At 42.9% G+C, this 25,698-nt stretch overlaps 2 protein-coding genes across 5 annotated transcripts in view; one reads left to right on the forward strand and one right to left on the reverse strand.

Annotated features, from left to right (window-relative positions):
- The window catches only part of TAX1BP1 (Tax1 binding protein 1), a 51,088-nt gene extending 37,912 nt beyond the window's left edge, over positions 1-13,176 (forward strand). For all 3 annotated transcript variants that reach the window (XM_052696804.1, XM_052696806.1, XM_052696805.1), the window contains 5 exons: positions 141-212; positions 3,592-3,766; positions 4,118-4,266; positions 11,248-11,333; positions 12,008-13,176. In XM_052696804.1, coding sequence (XP_052552764.1) covers positions 141-212; positions 3,592-3,766; positions 4,118-4,266; positions 11,248-11,333; positions 12,008-12,209 — 684 coding nt within the window. In that variant the 3' untranslated portion in view covers positions 12,210-13,176. The remainder of the gene's footprint in view (positions 1-140; positions 213-3,591; positions 3,767-4,117; positions 4,267-11,247; positions 11,334-12,007) is intronic.
- An 836-nt stretch (positions 13,177-14,012) lies between these two features.
- Positions 14,013-25,698, reverse strand: part of JAZF1 (JAZF zinc finger 1) — a 172,259-nt gene continuing 160,573 nt past the window's right edge. For both annotated transcript variants that reach the window (XM_052696808.1, XM_052696810.1), the window contains exons 4-5: positions 22,511-22,680; positions 14,013-16,337 (exon numbers count right to left, since the gene is read on the reverse strand). In XM_052696808.1, the coding sequence (XP_052552768.1) occupies positions 16,161-16,337; positions 22,511-22,680 (347 nt within the window). In that variant the 3' untranslated portion in view covers positions 14,013-16,160. The remainder of the gene's footprint in view (positions 16,338-22,510; positions 22,681-25,698) is intronic.

Raw genomic sequence — 25,698 nt, forward strand, 5'->3', positions numbered from 1 at the left:
CTGTAGGCAAGTTATCTTCCATCTGAAAGATGAACTGAAGTCACTGCATGCCGTATTTGCACCATGTAGCATGCAGGATTAACCTGCATCTGCATGTTCACTAATTCAAGAACTGTAAATCAAAACTGATTTTCATACAGGTTCAACTGGCTGAAAAGGAGAGACGAATCAAGGAACTGGCATCACAGCTGGAGCTCTTCACAACTGAGAAGGTATCGTCACTACTGCTGTAACATCTTGTAAACTGGGAGCCACAGGGCTCTTTGAGGAAATGTAATTCACTGTTAATTGAGAATTTGTTTGCTGTCTAACGAATCATTTCCATATTTGAATGTCTTGCCAGAATTGAGTGGAATTCTGAACGGCAAGCTCTGATAATAATAGTGATTCTAAAAGGGAAAAAAGTAAGCTGATTCTTTCCCTCTAAAGGAAGGATCAGTCAACAGAAATTGGAGGAATTTCATTTCCTTGCAAGAGCAACTCTGATATCAGGAGTTGCTGGCTGTCAGGCAGCACAATTAGTAAACCTTATTCCCTTTGGAATTTTGGCATAAGATGTGAATAGAACATGCCTATCTTGACAGTTTATTTTTTCCACCACTGGTTAGGGTTATTTCTGCTTTTATCCAGTCATGTCCTATAACCAGAGATGTACACATTTCAGCAGTAAAATTGCTGCATTTTTCATGACGTGTGCACACAACCAAATCCGTTTGACATCTGCAGTTCTCTTGTTGACCACTTGTACTAATAAGAGCAGTTTGACATGTGTGACAGCAGTGACTTTGGTAAAATACAGCTGAAAACATATCTTTATAAGGAAAGAATGATACATGAGCAGCACTGTGCTTTTTGAATGTGTGATCGAAAGTGAATGGCTGCTTTCAGGAGTTCGGTGTCTCCTCAAATTCAATATCTTTACTGTTAAGCCAGGAGCGTTGATGAAGTGCCAATGCTGGAAGTACCTTGCAGTGACAGATGAACTGCTTTACTGAGAAGTAAATTATGTCTTCATTACATTCTGATAATACTGAGTGATACTGTGGGAAAATTAGAATTGTTCAGATTGTTTCTTTTTTTGCATAGGATGTGGTTTTAAGTATGGACAGATGCATATTAAAAGCAGGATTTTGCATTCTGATACATTATAATTAATTTCAGATTAAGATGTTTTCTAAAATTCCAGAATTCCAAGTAGTTGGCATTTAAACTCTTCCTTTTTAAACAGCGATGTAATTTTTAGTACTTTTTTTCTCACGTTTTCCTAATTCAAAAGAAAGTAAATTCTGAGTTCCAATTAATCTGTTTTAGCTGGAGGGAGTAATTTTAAACACCATGCATAAGGAGAGCAACTGTAATAATAATGTATGGAGCTTGTAAAACCTTGGAACTTTGTCTACCGAATTTATAGATATTTACATTTCGAAGAAGAGTCAGAGTGCCTTGCTAGGCTGGAATCATGTTTTAAAAGGTTCAGCACAGAATAGTAAACAGCTTTTCAATTTATGCTCCATTATCAGTGTTTGTTTATAAATGCCACCAAACACAGCATGCTAGAAATGTTCGTTTGCTGTCTCTTCAAACCTATAAAATTACTTGGTTCCTATTTTATTTACATACTTACAGACTTTGATTTTGATTCGGTCTCTGCCCTGGTTGTCCAACTTCTGGCTAAGGCTTTCTTACAGCACCTTTTTACAGTCACTTTGATCTCCATTCTGTTTTAATCTTATGTGATGCTAAAATTGAAGTTTTAATGCCACTCCTTCTCATTCTAAACTGCTTCCATATTGTACGAGAAATTGATTTTAAAAAGGAAAGTCTTGATTTCAGTGATAATTAATTGTTCCTGCTTTGTATTGAGTAAAGGTTAATTATTTAGATTTTACATGCTCACTAAAATTTTAAGATGCAATCCTAACCATTTAACCTTGGCCACTTCAATCATATATGCAACGTAGTCAGTAAATCTAATATAAATCAGCACATCAAGGTTAGTTTTATATCATATCTACATGAAGAGATTTTTCTTGGAGGACGTTGCACAGAAAATGTGCTGTTGTGCATTGTAGTGTTTTCCAGAGTAACATAAAAGTAGTGAGAAGTATTGTGCTTACAGTAAGCTCTCTAACAAAAAGTAATTTCCTGGAAGCTGCCTTACTATTTGTAGGCAGCGTTTTCCTCCTTCTTCCTCTCCTTCCTGTTTGAAAAAGGCTTTATATTGCTGCTGTTGGAGTCTGAGCCTTCTGGGTCTGAAATCTCAGAGTGCTTACTTTTACTAATATATACTACATTATACTATATGTGTAATTTCCATCTTTCTTTTGTTTCAGTTTTTTCTAGTTGCAGAGTAATTACTGAAACCTGAAGTTGCATTTTTTTTATCCTTTGGTATTTGGGCCAATGCTTGCTTGTCGTTGGGTTGCTCCTTCCAGTAACTGAGGCATTTCACTTCTTGTGTGGTTAAATATGTATCTGAAGTCTTAGGCTTAATTTCAGTTTGAAGTTTTTTGGGGAAGACATGCTTCTGTGTGAGAAGTTGGTGTTAACTTTGAAAGGAGAACCCAAAAACCAATGCTTCAACAGAAGTGGGGAAAAAAAAATATCTGGGAAACATCTGTTCTAAAAATCCTTGTTTTTATTTTTCTGACATCTCAGAATATTTGCTTGGTTCTGATTTGTAAATGGTGTTTTTCCTCTGCTTATTCTTGACCTGTCAAACCCATTTTATTAAATGGAAGGAAGAGGGGATTTCCTTTGGAAGAATTACAGCCAATGGACCGGCCACACTTAAGTCACTTTAGCTACTGTCTTTTTACATATATACTGACTTGCAGTTTTAGTGGTATGTAATTCACATAAATCCTTTAGTGTTCATAATGACTGTTATCTGTGTGGCTCATATGTAACAACTCATGTATATGCAAGCAAGGGTAACTCTAAGAAAGCTCTGCTGCACAAAAATAGTTCCAAGTTCTCTGCTGCTTTCTTTCCATGTGTGTGCATGTGAAAGATACTGAGCAAAAACTTGTTCTGACATTCTTTCATTTCCAATTGAAAGTGACAGCCTTGAGCTCTACTAAGTGAATATGAAGTTACACTTCACGTAGGTGAGCATTTTGCTCTCAGTTATCAGAGAGGATCCAGTGCAACACATTTGGTAGTTCCTAACACCTGCCACTTAAGGGCTTGTAGGGAATTATATCCAGTAAATCCATATCTCCTTCACTTATTAAAATGATGCATTCTTAACTTCCCTAATTGCACATCTTTGTCCCTGTTACTTCAACTCATCCTTTGCTACTTAATGGCTTTTTCTTTGTTCTGAGGATGCAGATTCTTCATGAAATATTTGGCAGCACTGTGTATGCAATTCATATTAACAGACAGCAGATCAGAAACATTCTTTAAATTATCTGTGTTTTCTTTGCTCAAATGTTACATTTGACATTAGGTCAAGATGAAATGAGAGTCTGAAGATGAGCGGATGTGGGGTTTTTTGTTTCAAATTTGAAAAGTTCATTTAAAAAAAACTCATCTTTTGCCTAAACCTCTGTGGAGTAATTATGTTTTAAACTTTGTGTTGTTTAGGAACTTGGCAAGACAGCAGGAAATCAAGCTGGGAGGATGATGGAAGGACAGATTGCACAGCCGACACTACATTTTCGCAACCCATACTCAGAGGAGAATGGACCAGTTCCTGCAGTGCCAAGTAGACTACCAGTGCTGCAGTATGGAAACCCTTATGCAATTCAGGAAAGAAGAGGTAAGTGACTGTATGTACACACATATAGAGATATATATTTTTTTTCCGTGTATTTTCTCTCCCACCATTTCAAAAGCAATGCTGCATTTGTTTGGTGTAGCTTAAAAACAGCCTCAGTACTGATGCACAGTACTTTTATTTGTTGACTTTGTTAATGAGAATCATTAAATGCCTTCGTTTTGTTAGGGAATCATTAAGTTAAGCAAAATTTTACAGCCATCTTTTGAAAAAGTCGATTTCTGTTTTTTCATACCTTATCTAAAGCAAAAACATTTGAAAGCCTTGATCTAGGGTGTAAGGTGGCACGCCTGTAAAAAATTGAACGAGGATCAATTAATTAATTTTCTTCAGATGGAGCAGATGGTGCCTTTAATCCCGATGAGATCCAAAGACCACCTGCTAGGACTTCCTTCTGGGAGCTGGAAGATGATGTAGTGTGTAGTCAGCCTTCACGCAATCTCAGTCGGCCTGATGGCTTAGAGGATCCTGAGGATAGCAATGTGAGTGATCTGCATTATCTTTAATTTTCCTTCTTTGTTATCTTTGTGTCATTTTCCTTGCTGTGATTACTACTGAGTGTTGGAGTTGCACATAGGTTTTCAGTGTCGGATTTCAGTATGGGATTGATTTGTTTTTATTTGCTTCCTTGTATGTAGGCAGGAAGTAGGGTTTTATTTGTTCTGATCCAACTTAAAGTATTCTGATACCAGTAGTTTCAGTTAAATACTGAAAGAAAATGTCTGTAGTATCAGATATCTCATCCCTGCATATAAACCTATTCTTCTATTAATCTGCATTTGTTCCATTTTGATTTTTTAGCTGTTAAGCATATATTTGGAAGAGCTAATTGATGACTAAAGCTGATTAAACAGACGGTGACAGATTCTCACTGATGTCTGTTTCATGGCTTTGTATGTTTGAGGTGGAAACTGGTTAGCTTTGCTTTCTAAATCAGTTAACTTTCACACCATACCTCTATAAAACATAGTTATAGTAAATTGGCTTCTGTAATAAGCTGGACCAGATGGCTTCATTTGAACAGGAGCACACTTATTACCCTTTCCAGTTCTAAGTATTCTTGCACCTTCAAAAATATTAAACAAGAAATACTCTTCAGCAAAGTATTTTGCTCTTTGCAAGTACAGTGGTATCATGACCTGTTTCTCATTTAGTCTACTTTGCCACATTTAATTGCTATTAACCTTTGCGGAAACCGATCAGTGTTCAGACAGGCATGATTTTAGCCCTGGTGCTCAGCACCTATAATGGAGAGAAATGTATTTCTGCCTCCTACCTTTTGCCCCCGGTGTCCATTACTGTGAATAATTAGAAAAACTGTCAGGACTCCTGCAGCCTGCTTGAGATCTCGAATGTGAGCTTAATACAGTTGCCCACCTTTTCTCCACATCCTGCATATTTAATCTGATCGTTCTTGACGTAGACACTACATGTGACAAGCTCTTCTCTCCTTTAGTCACCTGCTTCAGTTTAATTAGCAGGGTGTTCTTTCTGATCTATGTGCTTTGCCCTCTTGCAAACCCAAGAGAAACAGTGCTATAGTCTTGTGCTCATTTGCTGACACAGCTTAGATTTTCGTAATGAGATGGAATATAGCAGGCTTAAATAAAGTTCAGCTCGCAAAAAGGTGTCTCGAAATCAAGTAATTTACATCTTTATTTTTGACTCTCAAATGAGAATCAATTACTTGCTGCCAACCCCCCTAAGTTAGGCTATAGGTGTAGAGTGTACAATTTGATATGGAAATAAGAAGTCTCAAAAATCTTTCATAGAGTTTGAATGTGGAACTTAGATATCAATAACCAGGGAAAGCGTCCATTCATGTGGGTAATTCATTATGAAAGAGAGCTTGTTGTTTCTGCAGAGGAAACAGCATGATAAATGTGAAGTTTAGTTTGTTTACTTTTTGTGCAGTTTGTTTTGAACACATGTAATTCTGTGCATTCTAAACAAGATACAGAACTTTTTGTTGGAAGATGCTTTGTTTTGGAAAGGAACCACTGGTAGTTGCTGCATTGGAAGTGTTACCATTGTGTAGGCTTGTCGTCTTCCCCTGTGTGCTCCTAAGCTGCACATTATATTAGGTTAAGAAATTGAGGGTATTGTACTCACTTTCACTACTTCGTGGTTTGTTTTTGTACTATCTGATGTATGATGGTGGAAATGTCTAAAATATTTGTGTAAGATGAGAGATCTTCTAGACCCTGGGCCAATACATACCTAGAAGAGTAAAGTAGAGGCTGTCAGCACGCAGCTGTAAATGGACTTATCAAATGTGACTAAAATTGTTTCCTTCTGTTTGTAAAACAAGGTGGGAGAAGTGTGTGCTTGTGTAAGTAAAGCTTTGCCAGTTCGTTATCCAGAATGAAGAACCAAAATGGGACCTCATTTCCTTTCATGTAACCCACCTCGCCTAAGGAATAGCTCAGCAAGCTGTGAGGCAGTCTGTCACCTGTGGTAGTTGCTGCTTACATTTCTGTGCAGTTGAGTAGCATTGTAAACGTGAATCTGGGAGGCAGAGGAGAAAGGCTGAATGTTTCTTCACAGTTTCTTCTGACTAGGGATTAGATAGTCAGTGAGCTATAGGTCACGTCTCAGCAACTGTACTGCCTCGGGCCATTGCAGCAGTGATTTCTGAGAAGGATGAACTGGCCTGTTAGTCATCCCAGAAAAGCACATACGCTGATTTTGTGTGGAGTAGTTGGCTTGCCCCAAGAACCTGCCATCACCAAATTTCCATTTTGCTTATGCTCTGTGGTTGAACAAATTGTAATTAGTTGGAGGAGGTACGTACAGGAGAGATCCATAATTTAAAACAAAAAGTGTTTCTCTAAAGCTCACACTTTAGTATGAGATGTAGACTTGATTACAGTTGGCAGTAAGCCCAGAATTTCTGTCCCAAGACTTAAAGAAGGCTGTTACTCACAGCAAACCTGTAGGGTGTGGGGCCTACGTTTGGCAGCCTGGTCAAGCTGTTTGTTGGGCTGAATTCACAATGCTCTGTCTTTGAGCCCAAAAACCCCACTGTGCTTTCATCAGCCTGATCATAGCTGCCATTTACTGTTGTTGCCTGATAATAGACATGAAAAGATGAGTTGGTGTCCGTGCAGGTGTCCACATACCTCCTGGAGACCAGGCTGCTTGTGGAGATGTAAAGGGTTTGATGTATGGTGCTCGTGCACAGCTGAGTCACTGGAAGAAAATCGTGTGTGCCCTTCTTTGGTGGACAGAGCAGGGGAACCAGCAGTGTGGCTGTTCTTTGACTGCTTGAAGCTTGAGATGGTCTTTGCTTTGCTTTCTGTCCTGTGCTGATGTTCCCTGGAGCTTGGAGATGGAAACTGCGCAGGTCTGTGGGTTTTGTACTGCACCACAGGGCTGACTGCTGGCTTCTGCTGGGCACTCTCGGGCTCTTGATTGCAGTCATTAAAGCAGTAGGTGTTACACGAGACTAAAACGGTCAGAGTTGGTAAGACTAGGTGAGTCGTGCTCGTGTTGGGCTGTTACGCCTACTTGCCCTTCTTCCTCCTTCAGTGGCAAACAAACTCCCTTGTTACCAAGCTTTATTGCGTGTAATTGTGTGGGTAAGCGTTGCGTGGTAATGCTGTATTTATCTTCATGATTCACACAGCCTGTTGAACTCACTGTGGCAGTTTTAAGAGTAAAAGTTACGATCCAGTGATAATAGTGAAGTTATGTTGTTAAAGGCAGCTCTTCACAATTCATTAACCGTGGTATCCAAATTTCTGGATTTGGAAGGCCTGGTATTTTTTTTTAAGCTGCATAACCGCAGGGCCAGCTCCTTGGTGCATCACATCAGCCTCTTGAATGAGGATGGAGGCTACGTATCAGCCATGTCACATCACTGCCAGCTCTGCACAGGTCTTGGGGCTCCTGGTGTCCCTGGTCGCCTCTGGGGCGAAGCAGGCTGCCGCTGGGCCCAGGCTTAAGGCAGAGTCATGTCCCTCTTGGAGTATGAAGGATGGGCTTCTGCCCAAGTGAACTGGGGTGACTGAACTTAGGGCTCTGGGGGGGGTAAGCTGATGCCTGTTCTTAAAATACAGCGCTGACATAGCTGTCGTGGCCTGGCCTCCCAGCCTGCGTAGGTAGCTCTGCTTGTAAAGCAACTTCAGGTAGCTTCCTCAGCAAGGCATTGGGGCTTTCATGGGGTGGTTTGTTACTGTGGGAAAGTGGATGATTTTGAAAGTGCTTTTCAACCTGGCATAATTTATATGAATAAGGGCAGCATCACTGCTATGCTTGCATAGCATAGCAGAGGAGACAGACTCTGTATCTTAACAGACGGCTCACCTGCCATCTCCAGTACTGTCACTTTGCATGGTGCGCAGGTCAGGAGCTATGGTAAGGAACACACAGGATGATTTTTGTCATTAATTAGTGGGGCCTTGGGACACACCCCACAAAATCAATCTGACATGAAAAAAGCCTTTTCTAAACTATTATTAATGTAAGCTTGCTGGTTCTGAAGCAGTCTGTTCTTGCTGACACAGCTAACGTACATGGGTGGAGGGCAGTGGCAATCACAGTCATAGAATATCTGGAGTTGGAAGGAGCCTGTGAGGATTATTAAACCTAAATCACAGAATCATAGAATGGCCTGGGTTGCAAAGGACTGCAGTGGTCATGTAGTTTCAACCCCCCTGCTGTGTTCAGACCCAACTTACGCCAACCACCAGACCAGGCTGCCCAGAGCCACATCCAGCCTGGCCTTGAAAGTCTCCAGGGACGTAGCATCCACAGCCTCCTTGGGCAGCCTGTTCCAGTGCGTCATCACCGTGTGGCTCTGCACAGGACTGCCCAAAAATCAGACTGTATGACTGAGAGCCCAAATGCTCCTTGAACTCTGGCAAGTTCAGTGCTGTGCCTGCTGCCCTGGGGAGCCTGCTGCTGTGCTCAGCTACCTTCTGGTGAAACCTTTTCCTGACACCCAACCTGCCCTGCCTCTGATGCAGCCCTATGCTGTTCTCTTGGTTCCAGAGACAGACTGCTTTCACTGGAGCACTGTACGGTACAAACATATTTCATTTGCTACTCAATATGTTTTTGTCCTTGACTAATGCATGAAGGCAGAGAGGCTTTATTTTGCAGCAGAGGAAACAAAAGTTTTTGTGGTAGTCTAATGTAAGTATGGAAAATGAATAAGTTCAGGGATGATCAGTTCTGCATTTTGTTACGGTTGAGCATCCGGGTCAGGGATTTCTTTGAGATCCAAAGACCATCTCCAGAAGTTGTGCTTTATTGTATGCCTCAGTAATTTTGAATGGAAATGTGTATCATCCTATCGGTCACATGGTTTTGGTTATGCCCTCAATGCCCAGTAGCATTCAGTACTGGTAAACCCTGATTCCTGAGATGAATAACCCTTCATAAAGCAAACTGCCCATACGGCTGTCAGCGGGTCACTGTCTTAAACAGCGCGCACCTCAGAGGCTGGAGGCTGAAGAGCCCTTTCTGCACAGCAGGTCCTTGTCCAGCCAAGTGCTGATAAGTGCTAACAAACTCTGCCTTCTGCTTGGGGAGCAGCTGAGTGAGCAGCAGCCAGAGATGATAAAGCCTTTTCTAGAGGACTTAAATGTTAATTAGACCTGCCTGTGTAATGAAACTTTCTTTCTTGAAAGATGCAGATTCATTTTCTCAGATAAGTCCTGGTTGGTGTGCAGGCTGCTGCTCAGCAACCTGTCCTGTCTTTGGCACCGTGTTAGCTGTAGTGTTGGTGTACTGGAGTGCTTGAAATACTTTTCCTCCTGTAACACATACATCCTACCTCTTCCGTGACAAAAGGAACAAATAATATTTTAAAACGCATGTGCCTTTTTTTACTGCAGGTGCAAAGCAAGTGAGTTAGACAGGAAAATTTGCTTGTTGCTAGCATCTGTCACAGCAAGCCCCACTAGCTGCCTAATGGAAATGTTAAATGGTGAAGCCGAACAGCTGTTGTCAGGAGAAAAATACTGAGGGAACCTTCCTGTCCTGCCCTACTTCCAGTATTTCTTCCTAAGGACAAAGGATGTTGGCCTGGAAGGAAGTGAAATATGCTGGACTGTACCCCTGTTATCTGCATAAAACATACTGCATGGATATGGCCCCGCTTCTGAAGGCCTAAACTAAATAATTGGCAATTCTCGCATCTTTGAAATGAGCAAGGCGATGATTTAGGAGCTGGAGTTGCAAAGCTCTTGCTGTATTCACCTGTTTTCCCACCTCAACATGGGTGGGTGCTGTGCTGTGTTACCTCATTGCAGAACAGAACCACAGTGCTGTGACGGGGAGCCTCAGAAGCAGTCCCTGTAGGGATTCCTCATCTTTCTGCTCAGCGTTTCCAGGGAGAAACACCTTTCTGTTCTTGTGAGCAGTGAGGGGCAGCAGCAATTTCTCCAGAGGCCGCCGGCCTTCCCAGCTTGATAGAAGCCTGAGTCCATCACAGAATGGTCCTCAGCAGTAGCAGCCGTGTGTGCTGCCAGAGCTGGGCAGGGGATGCGCCTGGCTGCTGGGGGCTGTGCAGAGCACTCGGAGCTGGCTGGCGGGAGGAGGCGTGGGCATCTGCATCAGTGGCCTCTGCCCTTCCTGGAATTTTAAATTGATGGATTTTAAGAGCTTGCCTCGACGTTCTGTTGTGTGGAGTTGATTTTTGAGCTGTAGCTCCCTCGTTGAAGCGCTATGACAGTCAGAAGCATGGTGCATCATTTGGGTGAGCACGTTTTCTGTGCTGCCTTACCCCACAAACAGAGAGAGGACTTGTATCAGTGGCAGGTTGGAGTAGCACAGCTTGTTGTATACATATATGGTCAGGTGGTGTCTGTTCAGCTTTTTCTGTTCATTAACCTCTTTTGTACACTGCATAAAACCTGTGCTGCTGAGATCAGAATCATAGAACTGCTCAGATTAGAAAAGACCTTCAAGATCTTCAATTCCAATCACAAGCTAACCAAATCTACCCTAACTAATAGCCCTCTGCTCACTCATATCCCTGAGCACCACATCCAGATGGTTTTTAAACACATCCAGGGATGGTGACTCAACCACCTCCCTGGGGAGCCTATTCCAGTGCTTGACAACCCTTTCTGTAAGAAAGTTTTCCCTGATATTTCCTAAATTTACCCTGGCACAACTTGAGGCCATTGCCCCTCGTTCTGTCACCAGTGAGAAGAGCCCAACTCTGCTCTCAACTGTAATCACCTTTCAAGTACTGGAAGAAAGCAATAAGGTCTCCCCTCAGCCTCCTCTTCCCCAGACTGAACAGCCCCAGTTCCTTCAGTCTCTCCTCGCAGGCCATATTCTCCAAGCCCTTCACAAGCCTTGCTGCCCTTCTTTGGACCTGCTCCACCACCTCAGTGTCCTTTCTGTATTGAGCTTCAGTCGCATTCTTTCTGGATAGCGAAGAGATGCATTTAGAAAAGTAACTCTCTTCATTCGGTATTTAAAATGCCACTGTTTTTTTTTACCAGGATGATGACAACACTGTACCTTCTGCTCCTGATCCTCCGAGCCTCCTTCTGCATGAACGTGGGACGGGTTTTTGCTTTGATTCCAGGTAAACATTTATTTTTTTATTGGTTTTCAATGGGATGGATAGGTTTCTGTAAAGCTAGAATCCTTTCCTTGGTTTGGGGGAGCGGGGATGGAAAGGGGAGGAGAAACGTCTTTAAGCATTTTCAGTTGGTGTTTGGTTTGCAGTTCACTATGAAGAGAAGTGCCTGGGTGGACTGTTTGTGTTATACCTGATTTTGACTGAACGTCAAATGTCATTTGGTAAATGAACGAATAACTTTTGGGTTTTCTTTTCCCCCCCTTTCCAACCCAATTGTGAACCTAAGTTTAGAGCTTTTATAAAGTGCTATGTTTGCTAAGAACAAGCATTTATGAGCAGAGAGAGTGGTTTCCCATGAAACCGCCTGGCCATTAAGGCAGCCAGTGGGTTTGTGTTCAGTGGTAGCTGGAATCATGTCAGAATGATGTAACTTCTAAAATGCCGAGTTGGTTCTTTTGGAATTGCTGTGTAAAGCTACATGGCTGCATCAAACACCTTCAGTCAGATGCTTTAACTAAGCGTGCAGTACCGCCCAGGTGCTGTCTGTCACACAGAGCTTGGTAGCAAAGCTGGTGACATCGGTGGCAGCAGATCCTACTTCTGACTCCTGCTTTGCAATAGCAGATTAAATGACTGTTCCCTGCTTTTTGTTTCTCCCTCTCCGCCTCCCGACGAAGCTTTGACGTGCACAAGAAATGCCCTCTTTGCGATGTGATGTTTCCACCCAACTACGATCAGAGCAAGTTTGAGGAGCATGTGGAGAGCCACTGGAAGGTGTGCCCCATGTGCAGTGAGCAGTTCCCGCCTGACTACAGCCAGCAGGGCTTCGAGAGGCACGTCCAGACGCACTTTGATCAGAATGTTTTAAACTTCGATTAAATACTTCTGTTTTGCAGTGTAGCTTAAAGGTAAACTACTTTGAGTAGTCTACCGATGGAAAACAAGTAGCACATCTTTCCTCTAACAGTGCAAATCTCTGAGTAAAGCTAGTGTACTCTAATGGGAGCCACGACACGTCTGGCTGTGAGCTGCTATTTGGGTTATCTTCTCTCTACCTAACGTGATACTAAAACAAACAAACAAAACACCCCTTGTTGTGTATGTAGTTATTTATTCCCCTACTTAGTGGCAGTTGTTAAGGATGTGGGAATGACAGCCTCAGAAAAGAGCCCACCTTCATGCTGTTCTTCAGCTGTGTAGAAAACCACCAGAGCACCTATGGCTCTCTTCTCTGTGATATCTGAGGTGTGATTAAAATGTAATACACAGATGCTTCTCCTAATGGAGTCATGCACTCTCTTTCAGTATCAGTTAAATCAGAAATTGAAATAACAAAGCCGATAAAAGTAGAGTTTTCTAGAACCTTTCTGCAGTGTGGCTGTATGTACTGTGAGATTACATGCTGACAACGGAAGCAAGGGTGAGTACTTCAGTTTTACATGTAGAATGTTTGCCTTAAAGCATAGCATACTTCATGTAACGTTATTCCTTAAGGCAGTATTTTTGAGTTGAAAGACAAGGCTGTGCTTCAATGCCTGGAAATGAATTGTTTAAGTCATTAACCATTATGTTGCAACTGCATTCAGTAGAAAACGTTATATTTTCACAACAGTGAATTGTGTTTGTTTTGGCTTTTAAAACCTTTTAACTTTATGTATTTCTTTCTAGTAAATATAAATGTGTGTATAGCTAAACATTTTATATTTACTTAACTGTATTAAGTAAAATTGCTATTCACTTGTTGTACAGTAGTCTTATTACATTAAAAGTAAAGCTACTCATGGACTGCGTGGTCCTGTTTTCCTGCTGCTTGTTTTGAAATAAAGCAGGTTCAGGTATTGCATCATTCTGGCATGCGATGTTGATTCTGTTCTGTATGACAACGGAACTGCTGCTCAGAGAGAGGAATTAGAGGTTCAGAGTAGCTCCTGTGCTGTGCAGTTACCTTCCATGAGCTTGCGCAGTACTCAGGGCAGGGTTCAGTAGAGGCTGCACTGCTCCTCTGCATTCCCTTTTGTCTTTATCTTTAAACTCGGGGATTCCTGTTGGCCTAAAGCAGAGCACAGACAGACTGAAAGAACGATCTGTAATGTTTTAAGTAACTCAGTAGTGCACGGAAACAGAACAGATTACAGAAGCCAAAACATTATAGTCATCATATCTGTAAAGATGGCTGAAGTCTCAGATGCTGGTATACCCCAACCTAGGAAGGACAGCCTCCCAACTGCGTTGTGCCAAAGCACAACCCAGCCCTCTCGGTTTGGCTGCTTACAGGCTGTAGTGAGGGTGCACCACAGAGGCCAAATCTCTCTACTGAAACCTAACAATGGAGATTGCAACAGTTCCTCCTTCCGTTTCTGACAGCCCTTGTAAGAAAGGTTTTCATGTCCCAGCACAAGGAGGGCACCTTGGAGCATCCAGACTGACCTGGTGGGCTGAGCCCTGCTGTCAAGTTGGAAGGAAACAACCTGTGCAATTCAGCAACCTCTGACAAGCTGAATCAGAACGCTCAGTTCTTCCTCCTGGCTGCAGCACCCCGTGTTTGTGTGGTGTGTGTGCGCTCTGAAGTTGCTGCAGGTGTTAAAGGAATGCAGCCTGACCATACCAAAGTAAAACCCACAGCTAAGACTGTGTGCAGCCCCAGAGCTGAGCTCTGTGTCAGTGATGAGCCAGGAGCGGTCGTTTTAGGTCAGAGGCAGTTTATTTTAAACATGATTTGATTTACATTTATAAGCAGCTTTCTTGACAGGAATTTGTTAAGTTGCCTTCAGTTCTCAAACAAACCTCTGTCACTTTCAAACTTAAAGACTTTGTCCCCAACAAAACATATGAAAATATAATTTAAAGCACACTTTTTCACAGACACAGTACAATACATTCACTATACACAGTATAACAAAATAGTCCCATCTTTACCTGTTTAATAATACTGTCACAATGAATAGGTAAATAGAAACTGGAATTTCATTTTTATAGTTGAAAGGAATTTACATGCAACAATGACGTTTTACGACTGTTTAGCTGTTGGATTTACTTACCCAGCCTGTAGGTTCTTGCACTAGGAGCAGAGCCAGGACAGAGTTGTTGGCCACATCTGTTGCCAGAACTGCAGAAGGTAGGAAACGGCCACCTGGGGCCTTTGGTGCACCGGTAATTCTCATGTCTGGATCATCCTTAGAGCCCGGCTGACAGCACTGTGCAGTACAACTGCTGTCTCACAGGGTTGGAAAAAGAGGCATTTCATTTAAATAGGGATGTCCTACATGTATCGGAGCAGGATGAGGCCCAGCCTTTCAGAGGGAGTTTTACTCAGCTGAAGAACAGGCAACTGTTACCCTCCTAACATTTTCCTTTAAAGCTTTGGAACAAAATAAAGGGAAGGCTTATTCCTCACACGTGAGCTTTCTTTTGCACTTAGGACAGGAAATAAGCGAAGGCGATCGCTGTACTGAAAATTTTGCATTCCTCACCGTGTCAGAAATGTTTCGAGGTGTGGGTGCCCACTTGATGCAACTGGCCAGCTGCATTCCAGGAATAGCACTTGTGAGAGAAGAATGCTCAAGGCAGGATGGTAAGCAACAAATGTTCAGGTATGGCCCAGACACGGAGCTCTCTCATGTTGACTTCTAAGTCAATCTCTGACCACCTGCTGCAAGAAGCACTTAATCTTCAATAAGGCTCATATGTCACATTTTAGCAAAATTAATTGTAAAGCTAAACAGACACTTCCAAAGGGAACGCGGCGACTTACGATAAGAAGCAAAACATGTACAAAGAAAATCTGAAAATACAATGAAGGTGAGGGAGAGACGTTAGAAGCTCCCTTAGCACAAAGAACGGACCTCCTTAAACCATGCGCAGAATTCTTAGTTTTTATTTGCAACCACAGGCAGACGCCAGTGCAGCAGTTGCAAGAATTGGCAACACATAAAACATTAAATCTGTTGGCAATAGAGAACTACAAAGTGCTTTAGAACTTCATCTGAGATGAAGATAATTCTTTCTCACACACACATAAATTTGCACTTAAGTATTTCCAAGCGTCTTTCTAAGAGATACTTCAGGGGTAACTACCGAGCTGGACTGGGATGTTGGTCCTCCGAAGTCTGATGGGCATGAACGTAATATGACATCTCGTACAAAAAAAGCAGATTTCTAATACTAACGTGATTGTTTACTAGTTCAAATGGCAAAATTTTCAGCATTTCAAGAGGGGGGAAAAAAAAAAGATTTGCAAGAGAATATAAAATACAGCAAGCACACCTTTTTATGTATGTTATTTAAGTATGAAAATATTTTTAGCATATTATGTTAAACATTCTTTCTTATTTATATTTTCGTTACCTAAAAGACTCGCTACTCCACTGGTAACTCCATATGTAAGGCATGTTAGCTATGGTTTGACAACGGTGGTCTCGTTTTGGTTTTGCACACACACTGACAGATGCATCGAGAATCTTCGTCACGTTACAATCTTGAAATGATGTCAGTGCCAAGCTTTCCTCCTCTTACTCCTATTCAACGCTGCCATACAACTGAATACGCCACACCCCCTCGTTCTTTTGTTTTGGAGAAAAAAAAATGTTCTGAAGAACCTATAGCTTTTATAGCACCTTATCTCGAAGTAATGAAAATGGGTACGATGATTACATGTGCAAATGTACAAAATCATTAACTCTACAAAGATACATCATTCCAAAATTACAGAAAATCTTAAAGCATGCATTTAATCGTTTAAAGGGTTGCTGAATGCTTCCCCTGAAAAAGGTGGCTGTTCTCAAAATCAGCAACTGCTGGTGAGGATTTCTTGGCACATTTGTGACCAGCATGTTATTGCTGCATCTTCCTGATAATCTCAGCAGACACGGGGGGGTGGAAATTGATTGTGTGGTGCCGCAGGCCCTGAGCTGTCTTGTAACTCTTTCCGCAGCGACACTTGAAGGGTTTGCGTACGCGGATTTGTGTTCTGTGGCCGTTCTTGGCGTGGTACTTGATGCCATTCACATTCTGCGGGGGAGAAAGCAAAGCGTTAAGGGCCTGCCGCCCTGACAGCACCTCGCGACCTGTTAGAACCAGCACCCGCTCAACGCTACAGCACACGGAGCGCTGGCAGCTCTCTCCAGCTGTTGGGCATATGTTGTGCTTCCGAGCCGGAGGGGATAAGGAGGAGAGAATCTGTGCAGCTCTCATGTATCTGACCTGGCCAATCCTGCTACCACCCCGTGCGCTGCAGGGTATGAAGATCTCATTAATTGGCTGTACTTAGAAGTTCTTTGCTTTCTGACATTCTTCTTGCACACCATTGAAACGTTTGACTCTGGGGGTCATTAACAAGATACAAGTTGGCAGAAAGACTCCAGTCATGCTTCTCCAGAAAGTGGGAGCTTCACCCATGGGATTCATGTTCCACTCCGTGTCATTGTTTCTGGAGATGGCTGTGGGCACCAGACATCACACATCAACTTGTGACTGCTTGTGCACCGCCTCCGAAGAATTAACTGCAGGCAACAGAGAGGGAGTTGCACAGGGCACTGGAAGGTAGTTCAGAGAACAGGCTGCCCAGAGAGGCTGTGCATGCCCCGTCCCTGGAGGTGTTCAAGGCCAGGTTGGATGGGGCTCTGGGCAGCTTGGTCTAATATTAGATATGGAGGTTGGTGGCCCTGCATGCAGCAAGGGGTTGGAGCTTGATGATCCTTGAGGTCCCTTCCAACCCTGGCCATTCTGTGATTCTATGATTCCCACCAGCTACTGTGTGGGAATATCTTACACTCACAACTGAAGAATTTCTCCATTGCACTTTGCAGAGAAAGAACAAGACACAACGTTCACATTACTCTGGCAAAAATGGAACAAGCTGCTGTGGCCTAACTAGCACAGATTCTGTGTTCCCTGAGGTACCTGAGGTCTTGCAGCAGTTTTCAGACAGTTCTGCCGATGGTTATGCTTTTCAGCACCTAAAGGGCTCGAGGACAAGGGACGTCACTGTCCAGCAGGACAACTGCCACAGGACATCCATCAACACCTGAGCACAGAACAGACCCATGCCTCTGAAAAGGAGGAAATCTGAGGGTGACAGTCAAACTGCTGCTATTGCAGTTTAAAAACAAAGTAAGCCTCAAACCCTGTATTTACCTTGGAAACTACAGATGCCCGTTCAGACTCTGAATTTTTTTAACCAAGCTCTTTAAGATACTTCTAACCGTTGTTACAGGCCCCACAAATCTGCAGTCACAAACATCCTTGCTATTCTGTGCCAGCAATACTCCTCTCCTGTTGCAGGCTTTTTAACAATCCACTCAGCATCAAGTACGGAACATGCCACAGGCTTTGATGAAAGGAGAAAGTAATTTAAGTAATTTCAGGTGGAAAAATGAAAGGAAATGCTAGAACAGAAACCTATGTGGAATTAATTGGGCTACGGAAGGTTTGAAACCAGTAAAACATGCAGGGTATGAGGAGCTAGTATAACATGAAACCCAATCTGAACTTCTGTCTTAAGGAAAACTGTTGTTAGAACTCTTCAGTGCTTTTTCCACCGCTGCAACGTAAACACTTTGTTGTATGTCTGAGTTGAGCTTGTTGAGGTATGGTAAAAAACGCTGCCAAACTCATACATTACTTTTATTGCTCTGGTTACTTAGGTTGCTCATTATTTACTCTCACGAATGATTGAGGAAGAAGATGGCAGTGTAGAAGGGCACTCCAAAACCTTACACAGGAGGAAACAATTATTAACCTGGGACCAGATCAGGAGGAGATATGGAAGTTCAGCCTGGCACTGCTTGGCCTGCAGAGACACAAGGACACCTGATGGGCAGGGCCCCTCGCATGGTTGTACTCATGAAGCTACCCCATTCCAGAAGCTGAGAGCTCACTGCCTAGCCAGCAGGGGAAAGAGACATCTCTTCGTTCAGCCATGGGCATCAAAATGGCTTTTTAAAATATCTTCTGGCTGTTCCTTTAGAAAAGCACCAACCAGCCTAGCGCATCTGCTTCCCAACATCCTCTAAGAGAGGGCAGGGAAATGAAGAACATCCCCATGTCTCCTTCCTTCTCTCCCTGTGACATAGTTGCTTTTGCTTCTCACACCAAAATCATGCTTCTCCCAGCTGAGGTTTTCTTTCTGGGTGCAGTTCCTCTTTGCTCAAGGAAGTTCTGACTTCTTCATTCTTTTAATGTCCATCCTCTTCTTTCCTTCTCTCACTTCAAAATTCTTGAGGGATGCAGGTCAATTTTTCTGGGAGCAAACTCCCAAACAAAATGTCTGATAGCATCTGCACCACAGAAACTCCACAGCACAAACAAAAACCACCCATCAAGAAAGAGAAGGCTGCACAGAGAAACATCCTAAACCAGCACCAATTCCTCCAGGCCAGGAAACACTTCAGCACATCCCACATCTCATCATCCACAGCAGCCTCTGAGCCCATCCCTTGCCTCACTTCCCTCTTTGGAAGCATACCCTCCTACAAACGTGTGCGCTTGCCTGCGCTCCAGGCCCTCATCACGTCCATCTGACAGAGACAATCATCTTGAGCAACCGTAACTATCAACACACCAGCAGCAGAGAAAAACCCTTGCAAAGGCAAACTGTGCACGTAGATGAGCCTTGGTTTATACGCCCTTTCAAACACTACCATAAACGAGGTGTACTTAGCAAAGTACATCTTCCATCCCAGTCGATTTCTGGCCTGGCAATATACCTGCAGTGATAAACTATTACTGTTTTCCATGTAGGAAGCACAGGTAACTTCAAACTTAACTCACTGACTGCAAAGAGAACCCAAATTGGTGCTTTCTGGGCAGCCAGAAATTTTTCAAAGGCCAAGAACAGCTTATGTCAGTTTGTTTTTCTAGTGTATTTGTAGGTAAAAGATGAGAACTCAGGCACACTTAGATGAGGTCTGCCTCAGTGCTGACATCTCAATGTTTCATGACTGCACTGACAGAGATGCAGATAAGGTCCTTTTTGTGTACATACAACAATCTGTTGTTCTTGTGTTACTGTATTTGCACAAGCTGGAAAAATGGTGACAGATATTCTAGGGTTTTGTCTGTAATAGTATACATACATTATTTGTGGGATTTTTTTCTCCCCTGCTATTACGTATCAAACTCCATTCTATATTCAGAAGTTGCCTTAATCAGTTTATCTATATCGCATACACATTTTCCTTCTCTTGAATACTCATCGTTTTCTGCCTAGGTCAGTAATGGTAATTAAAGAAAAAGAAAGCAAGTTCCAGAAATTAGCAAGCTTCAGAGGCTGGCAGGCACCCATAAGCCAGCATGCTCCAAACTCCTTCAGCCGCTTTGGAATATCCCACCAACCAAGTTTACAGGCCATTAAAGAAAAAGTTAATTCTTTTTCAGGATCTCTGGCACTTTGAGAAAAACTCGTGCCATGCCATACCTTACAGAGCGCTTGTTAGCAATGCATTTTATAAGCAAGCAACTTCATTTCTAAATAAAAAAAAAAAAAAAAAAAAAAGTTCCTGAAGAACAATTCAATTTTTATGACTCACTTCTACTGCGACGCCTATGGGAGACTGCCAGCAGATAGCAGCTGGGCAGGAGGCCAGTAGGGTCTTCTGATACTCATCTGGGCTCGTGTATAAACATGAACTTATTACATTTTCCATTGTCCGCCCCAGCCCACTCCTTGGGAGTATTTGTTGTACTCATTCTTGTCTTATTTACCTTTCCATAATGACTTTTCAGTGCAGAGGCCATCTTTTATCCTTGTACATTGTTTGCAAAAAGGAGCCCTGATCTCTACTGGGTCCTTCAGGCAGTACTGCAGTACAAATAACACACCTAAAAATAACATCTCTGCTTCTCAAACGTACGTCACGCAGGGCCAGACAAAAGAAAACTGTGTATATTCTCTTTTCCTCCTCGCTCCCTAAAAGAATGCATCCTTTCTCAGCTGTAAAGTGAGCCTGGCAATTACTGTATGTGCATGTCCGTGTTCCTGTTTGTAGCTCTATAATTGTTTTACAGCCCTGACTGTGATTATCCAGTACCCACCAGAAAATCCCAGCGCTTTGATCACAGGACTCCCTACCCAGACTCGGCAAATAATTCATCTGAGGATGGGGGGGTAAGAAGGAAGATGAAGAGGAAACAAGAAACACCGCTGACACAAAACTAAAAGGAAGGAAACGAAGATAAAAACGTAAAAGGAAAAAAATAGGTTGAAAAGAAAAAAGGAAGGAAGCAGAGCCCACAGAAAAGAGAGATGAGGTGAGGCAGAGTTAAAGGAAATGCATTTTCCTATCTGGACTGAACAGAGGTGAGTCTCATAGGAATATATGGTACTTTTTATTTGCTGCTGCTCTCTGTCTGTCAGCCTCTCTATGGGTCATTAATTTGTTCCCCATCCGACTGTTCTAACATTAATGGTGTACAAGATATCCCTTAGACAGTCCTCATGCGTTTGAGATGAAGGTAGCGAGATAGCAGAAGCAGGCAGGAACAGCTTGCTTATTTGGGCAATAAAATGACAGAGGGCTGGCAGTCAAACAGAGAACAGACAGGATATAGCAAATTACAGGGTTCCCCTTCTAGCCACTGCCATTAAATGAAAGTTTTCTGCAAAGCACAGATGCCCTGTGGGCATAGTGACTTCTAACAATCACCATGGCTTGTTTGCTTCCTGAGCCAGGGATTTAGTTTTTATACCATACCCTTCATCTGAGGCAGCCTCTACCACATACAAGAAAAGCATTACGAAGAACGTGGTTACATCCATCGTGTAATACATGCAAATATTCTCAAAACATCTTTCCCTCTGCCCTGTCCTGAGACAGAGAATAATCACGACACAGCTCAGAAACAGCTCTACAAAACCAGACTCGCATGAAATGAGCGCAGTGCTCTCTTGCTCATGTTACAAGTATTTTAAGCAAGCATTAGCTGATCTCCCAGCACTGTACATGACTGCGTCTCATGATCTGCTGCTAACGGAGAAGCCACAGTCCAGAACAGCTGCAGGATCACTGACACACATTTTCATCCACTGCATGTTTTCACGTAGAGTTTATTCATTCTTGTCACAACTGCTTTATCTCAAATGTTGTTAGACTTCCCACATTTCTCTTTCATACTTCTGTTCTCCTTCAAGTCCCTAATTTGCTAAAGGCTAACCCCAAGATAAAACAAGTACAAAAACAAACTCAACCACCACTGCGTTCTGTGGGGTACAGGTCAGTGCTTGAGTTTCTTGGTGCTTCACACAGAAATGGTTTACATAAATTGTGACTAACACGTTATTTCTGTTCCTAAATTCCAATGACTACAGAATACTGTGATGCAGCCTAAACCAGTCGATAAAATTCCATCTATCCCTGCACTAGTTCACATGAAGCAATATCCCTATCCCCACAACATCTCAGTATGTCCTTTACCAGCCAGCTCAAGGTTCAGAGTTAAAGACTTTCCACTCCCATAAACAGACACATTTTTCTCATGATGAACAGAAATCAGAAAGGGAAAAAAAAAAAAAAAAAAAAAAAAAAAGCTTCCCAGTGTGTCACGCAGAGGGATGCAAGCCCAGCACTCAGGGCCAGACTCAGCGACGACTGTGCGTATGAGTCACGGGGACACTGACCCGGGACAGAACGATGCCAGAGTTCCTCTGAGGCTCTGCCTTTTGGGAGTGACCTCTGACTTGCAAAACATTAACCACCCCCTTCCTGCATCAGCTGCATGAGGCACGGCACCTGGGTGCAGTCTCGTGAAGGAGAGCTGCCTCTCTCCCATGTATGCAGAAGGAAGTCCTGGTACGGATGGGCAGAAGCTTCTTATTTAGTGCCTCTAAAAGGGACATGTGATGGCTTTGCTGGTACTGCCTCCCAGGCTGCTACTAATTTGTCTAAGTAATGGAAAGCCAGTTGAAATGCGTAAAGCAAAAGTCTTGCAAAAGCCACCATATATAAACTCATTTCACAACATGGATGCAAAAGGCTTTACATTCTTTATAAAACTTCTAACTTTATAAAGATTGTAACTTGCCTGTGCTTGAGAGGGAACCAGTGATTAAAATCCATATTCTGCTAAAACAGCACAATAATGCATAGGACAAGTCTATTTGATGAGAAAGAATGATTTTACAGGCTTTTTTTCCCCTCTCTTACCTGCACCAAGAAGAGATAAGGCAGGTCTGCACTACCTCTTACCTTATATCTTTTTTTACATCCAGGAACAGGACAGGCAAAAGGTTTTTCATCCCCTCCATTCATGCACATTGAACTAAGGATAGCTTCAGAGCTGATAGCACTTTCTGTAGTCCAGGACTCATCACTGTCTGATTCTTCATAGTCGACTTCCTCCTCGTCATATTCACTACCTAGAAAAGCAGGGTAGCGAGATAAACCAAGAATAAATAAGAGCGCAGTGAGATAACGCGTTCTGCATTTATTACATCAGTTACAATGACTTGCAATTTCCCCACTTCTGTCTTTGCTGGAAGACAGCTACTTTTAATTTTATAAAGCTATCCTTCTTACAGCTCTTTATTCTTTCATAAAGATACCAGTGGCTCTTTTTCTAATAACCAAGACAGGCATTATTAATACATCGTCATAAAGAGCTAACCGCGTGGCGCAGCAAGTTGAAAGGATTGATTTTAAAACGCACTTCCCATTGCTCCTCCAACAACAGGACCCCTCCTTCCTTCCCAATGCCCAACAGAAAATGCGTTTTCCCTCCGCCCTGCAATCAAAGCTCATTTTAAGGCTTTTCTTTATGCAATACAATACTGAAGAGCGTAATTCTACAGATCATAAACAGTGTAAAATAATATGTTGACAAGTCCTAATGCATTTACTAGCCCTTTGGAATTAATGGGAATTATAGCACAACATTAATAAGAATTATATTGTAGCAATTACAGTTGTGAAATTCATTCCCTCAGGTGTAGGGATAAATTGCATTGTGTGGCTGCCCCGGACAGACCGCATTATGTTCCAGATATGCTACGGCAGCCATTTGAGCAGCTGGTGCCGAGTTTATTTATTATTTTAAATTGCAGTAACTATTAATGAATGTCTCTGAAGAAACTGAACGTGAAACGAGAGAAATTGGGAAAGCAGAATTGCAGCCGTAAAAATACAGTAAAAAAGAAGCAGGGGAGGGAAGAGCCCCGGCTGATTAAAAAGAAAATATATGCACAGAGGGAGGGAGAGGGAAAGCTTAGGGAAACTTCTGTGGTGTCAGCGGGAGGTGGTGCTGTGTTTCCCCTCCCCTTTATTCTTCCCCTTTCCCAGCTCTGCTAAATTTTATCCTTTCTGCTGAAAGATGATTTGGCTCCGAGTGCTGGAACGGCTCCCGTTATTAAAGACAGTTACAGGACACTCGCACGGCTCTATCTGCTTCCCTCCCATGTCCTCCACGCAGCTCGAAACGCAGACAGTTGCCTTATGGCACTTTAAAAAAGAAACATCGCGACTTCACAAAGAAAACCTTGCTGCAGTGTACAATGGGGGCTTTGTGGGATTTTTTTCCCCCCCTCTGCTGCTCGTGAAATTAAATACGCACCTATGGCCTTCAGTTCTCCTCTCCCGACCCCCCCCTCCCTGTAGGCTCCCTCCCGCTCAGCACCTCCTGCTCATTAAGCAAAAATGCATGTCAACTGGTAGCTGTAAGCAGTTCGGGCTTCTGAGCTTTAATCAGATACTGGAAGGCAGCTTACAGATGTCAGGCTATCCACGTTGCCTTCCTGCGGTTTCCATCCTTTCGGGGTGGTGTGCAGATGAGGAACAATGGATCGTTTCCCCATGAGCGCGCGCACACACCATGTGCAGCATCTGCAGAACTGCAAGGCCGCTGCCTGAGATCCCTCATCCCACACAGAAGGACTGAGAGCCAAGGAAAGCATTATTGACCTCTTAAAATATTTCTGAACTCTAGGAACAGTTAACCTAAAATGAAGTTAAGAGTTGTTAGAGTTTAATTAACTAATAAAAAAAAATGGAGGCAAAACCACAACTCTGCTTCTACGATTTCCTGCCCTTGATTGTATCTTGATGGAAAAAATTCCTCAAGCTGCTCCTTTCATGCTTTTCAGCTCAGTCTTTTTTTTGACCAAATGCAACAGAAAAACCTACTGTGAACAACTATATGCATTTCTAGGATAAGAAAACACACGAGGACTTCGGTCACTGCCACCAACAATTTCTGCCATCATAAAGAACCCCTTGAAGGAGGGTGATCTCCTCACAAACAGGATTTTGTCTTCCTAAAGAAAACATCACCTGAGTCTGTGACATCTACTGAGGATATCATCACTCTCAGTGACAACAAGGAACGCGTTAGAAAACCTAGTAGGCAATACAAAACAGAAGGGACAAGATAAGCAGAAGTGTTGGGGAGTTGAAGCAACTATAACGATGCTTCCTTTACTTTCAAGGCATCCTTTAATTTTTCTAATAGCCTCACACAGATTCAACTCTGCAGCAACATTTGCCTGGCTTTTCTTACAAGACTCAGTGAAGGAGGGAAGAAAGCAAGAAGCATGCCTGAGCAACTGCAAGGTCAGCGCATCCCCGCAGTTTCATTTTCATTAGCCTACCTGCATCGAAACACAACATTTTGTCCAGTGCAGATGAAAGAGTTGTTTAACAGTATAAACAAGCTCTCTGTTATCTCTAGTTTTTAAACTCAGACTTGCCAGTGGGGATTTTACAAATAGGATTACATGAATAACCATAGGAACACGCTTTCCTTCTCTCCCTGAGCAGCCACACTGCTAGCTATGCAGCATACCTCGAAGGCACATGACTTTACACAAGCTGGAACCTCAGAGTCTACCACTGCTCTTATCTGACAGCGTCCTACTGAACTCAGTTGCTTGTGCTCTCTTAAAAGACAACAAACAATACCCAAAATGTATTTAAGAGGGAGCTGGTATAAACAAAACGTAAGAACTGACTGCCTTAAAAAGAATTCATTAGCAATAAAAATCTCTCCTTTAAATAATTATGTTGTTTCAGTTGCCATAGAAAAACAACACCGCTTTAGTCACGCTTCTAACCGATTCCGCCTCTGAATTTAATTTCCTCAGTTGTCAGTGTCTGAGAGCAGCGACCCAAGCAGTGCCCCACCAGCCTCACTGCTTGCGTGCAACAAACCAGAAAGGGAAAAAAAACAGATAGAAGAAACAAGAAGCCCAGCACGCAGGTCAGGGACTTTAATTAAGCACCACACGGCCACGGCTGGGCGCAGCGTTCCCACGCCGGGCGGCAGTCAGGTGTATGGGCAGCCGGCCAGGGGACAGCAGTGGTGCAGGGACAGCAGTGCGCAGCTCGGCGCTTCCATCGAGATACAGCTTTCTTACTTGCTGCTTCTTTCTTTTTCAGACTTGGGT

This window comes from Tympanuchus pallidicinctus, unplaced genomic scaffold (assembly GCF_026119805.1).
Source record: "Tympanuchus pallidicinctus isolate F22 unplaced genomic scaffold, pur_lepc_1.0 scaffold3, whole genome shotgun sequence".
Classification (NCBI taxonomy): Eukaryota; Metazoa; Chordata; class Aves; order Galliformes; family Phasianidae; genus Tympanuchus; species Tympanuchus pallidicinctus.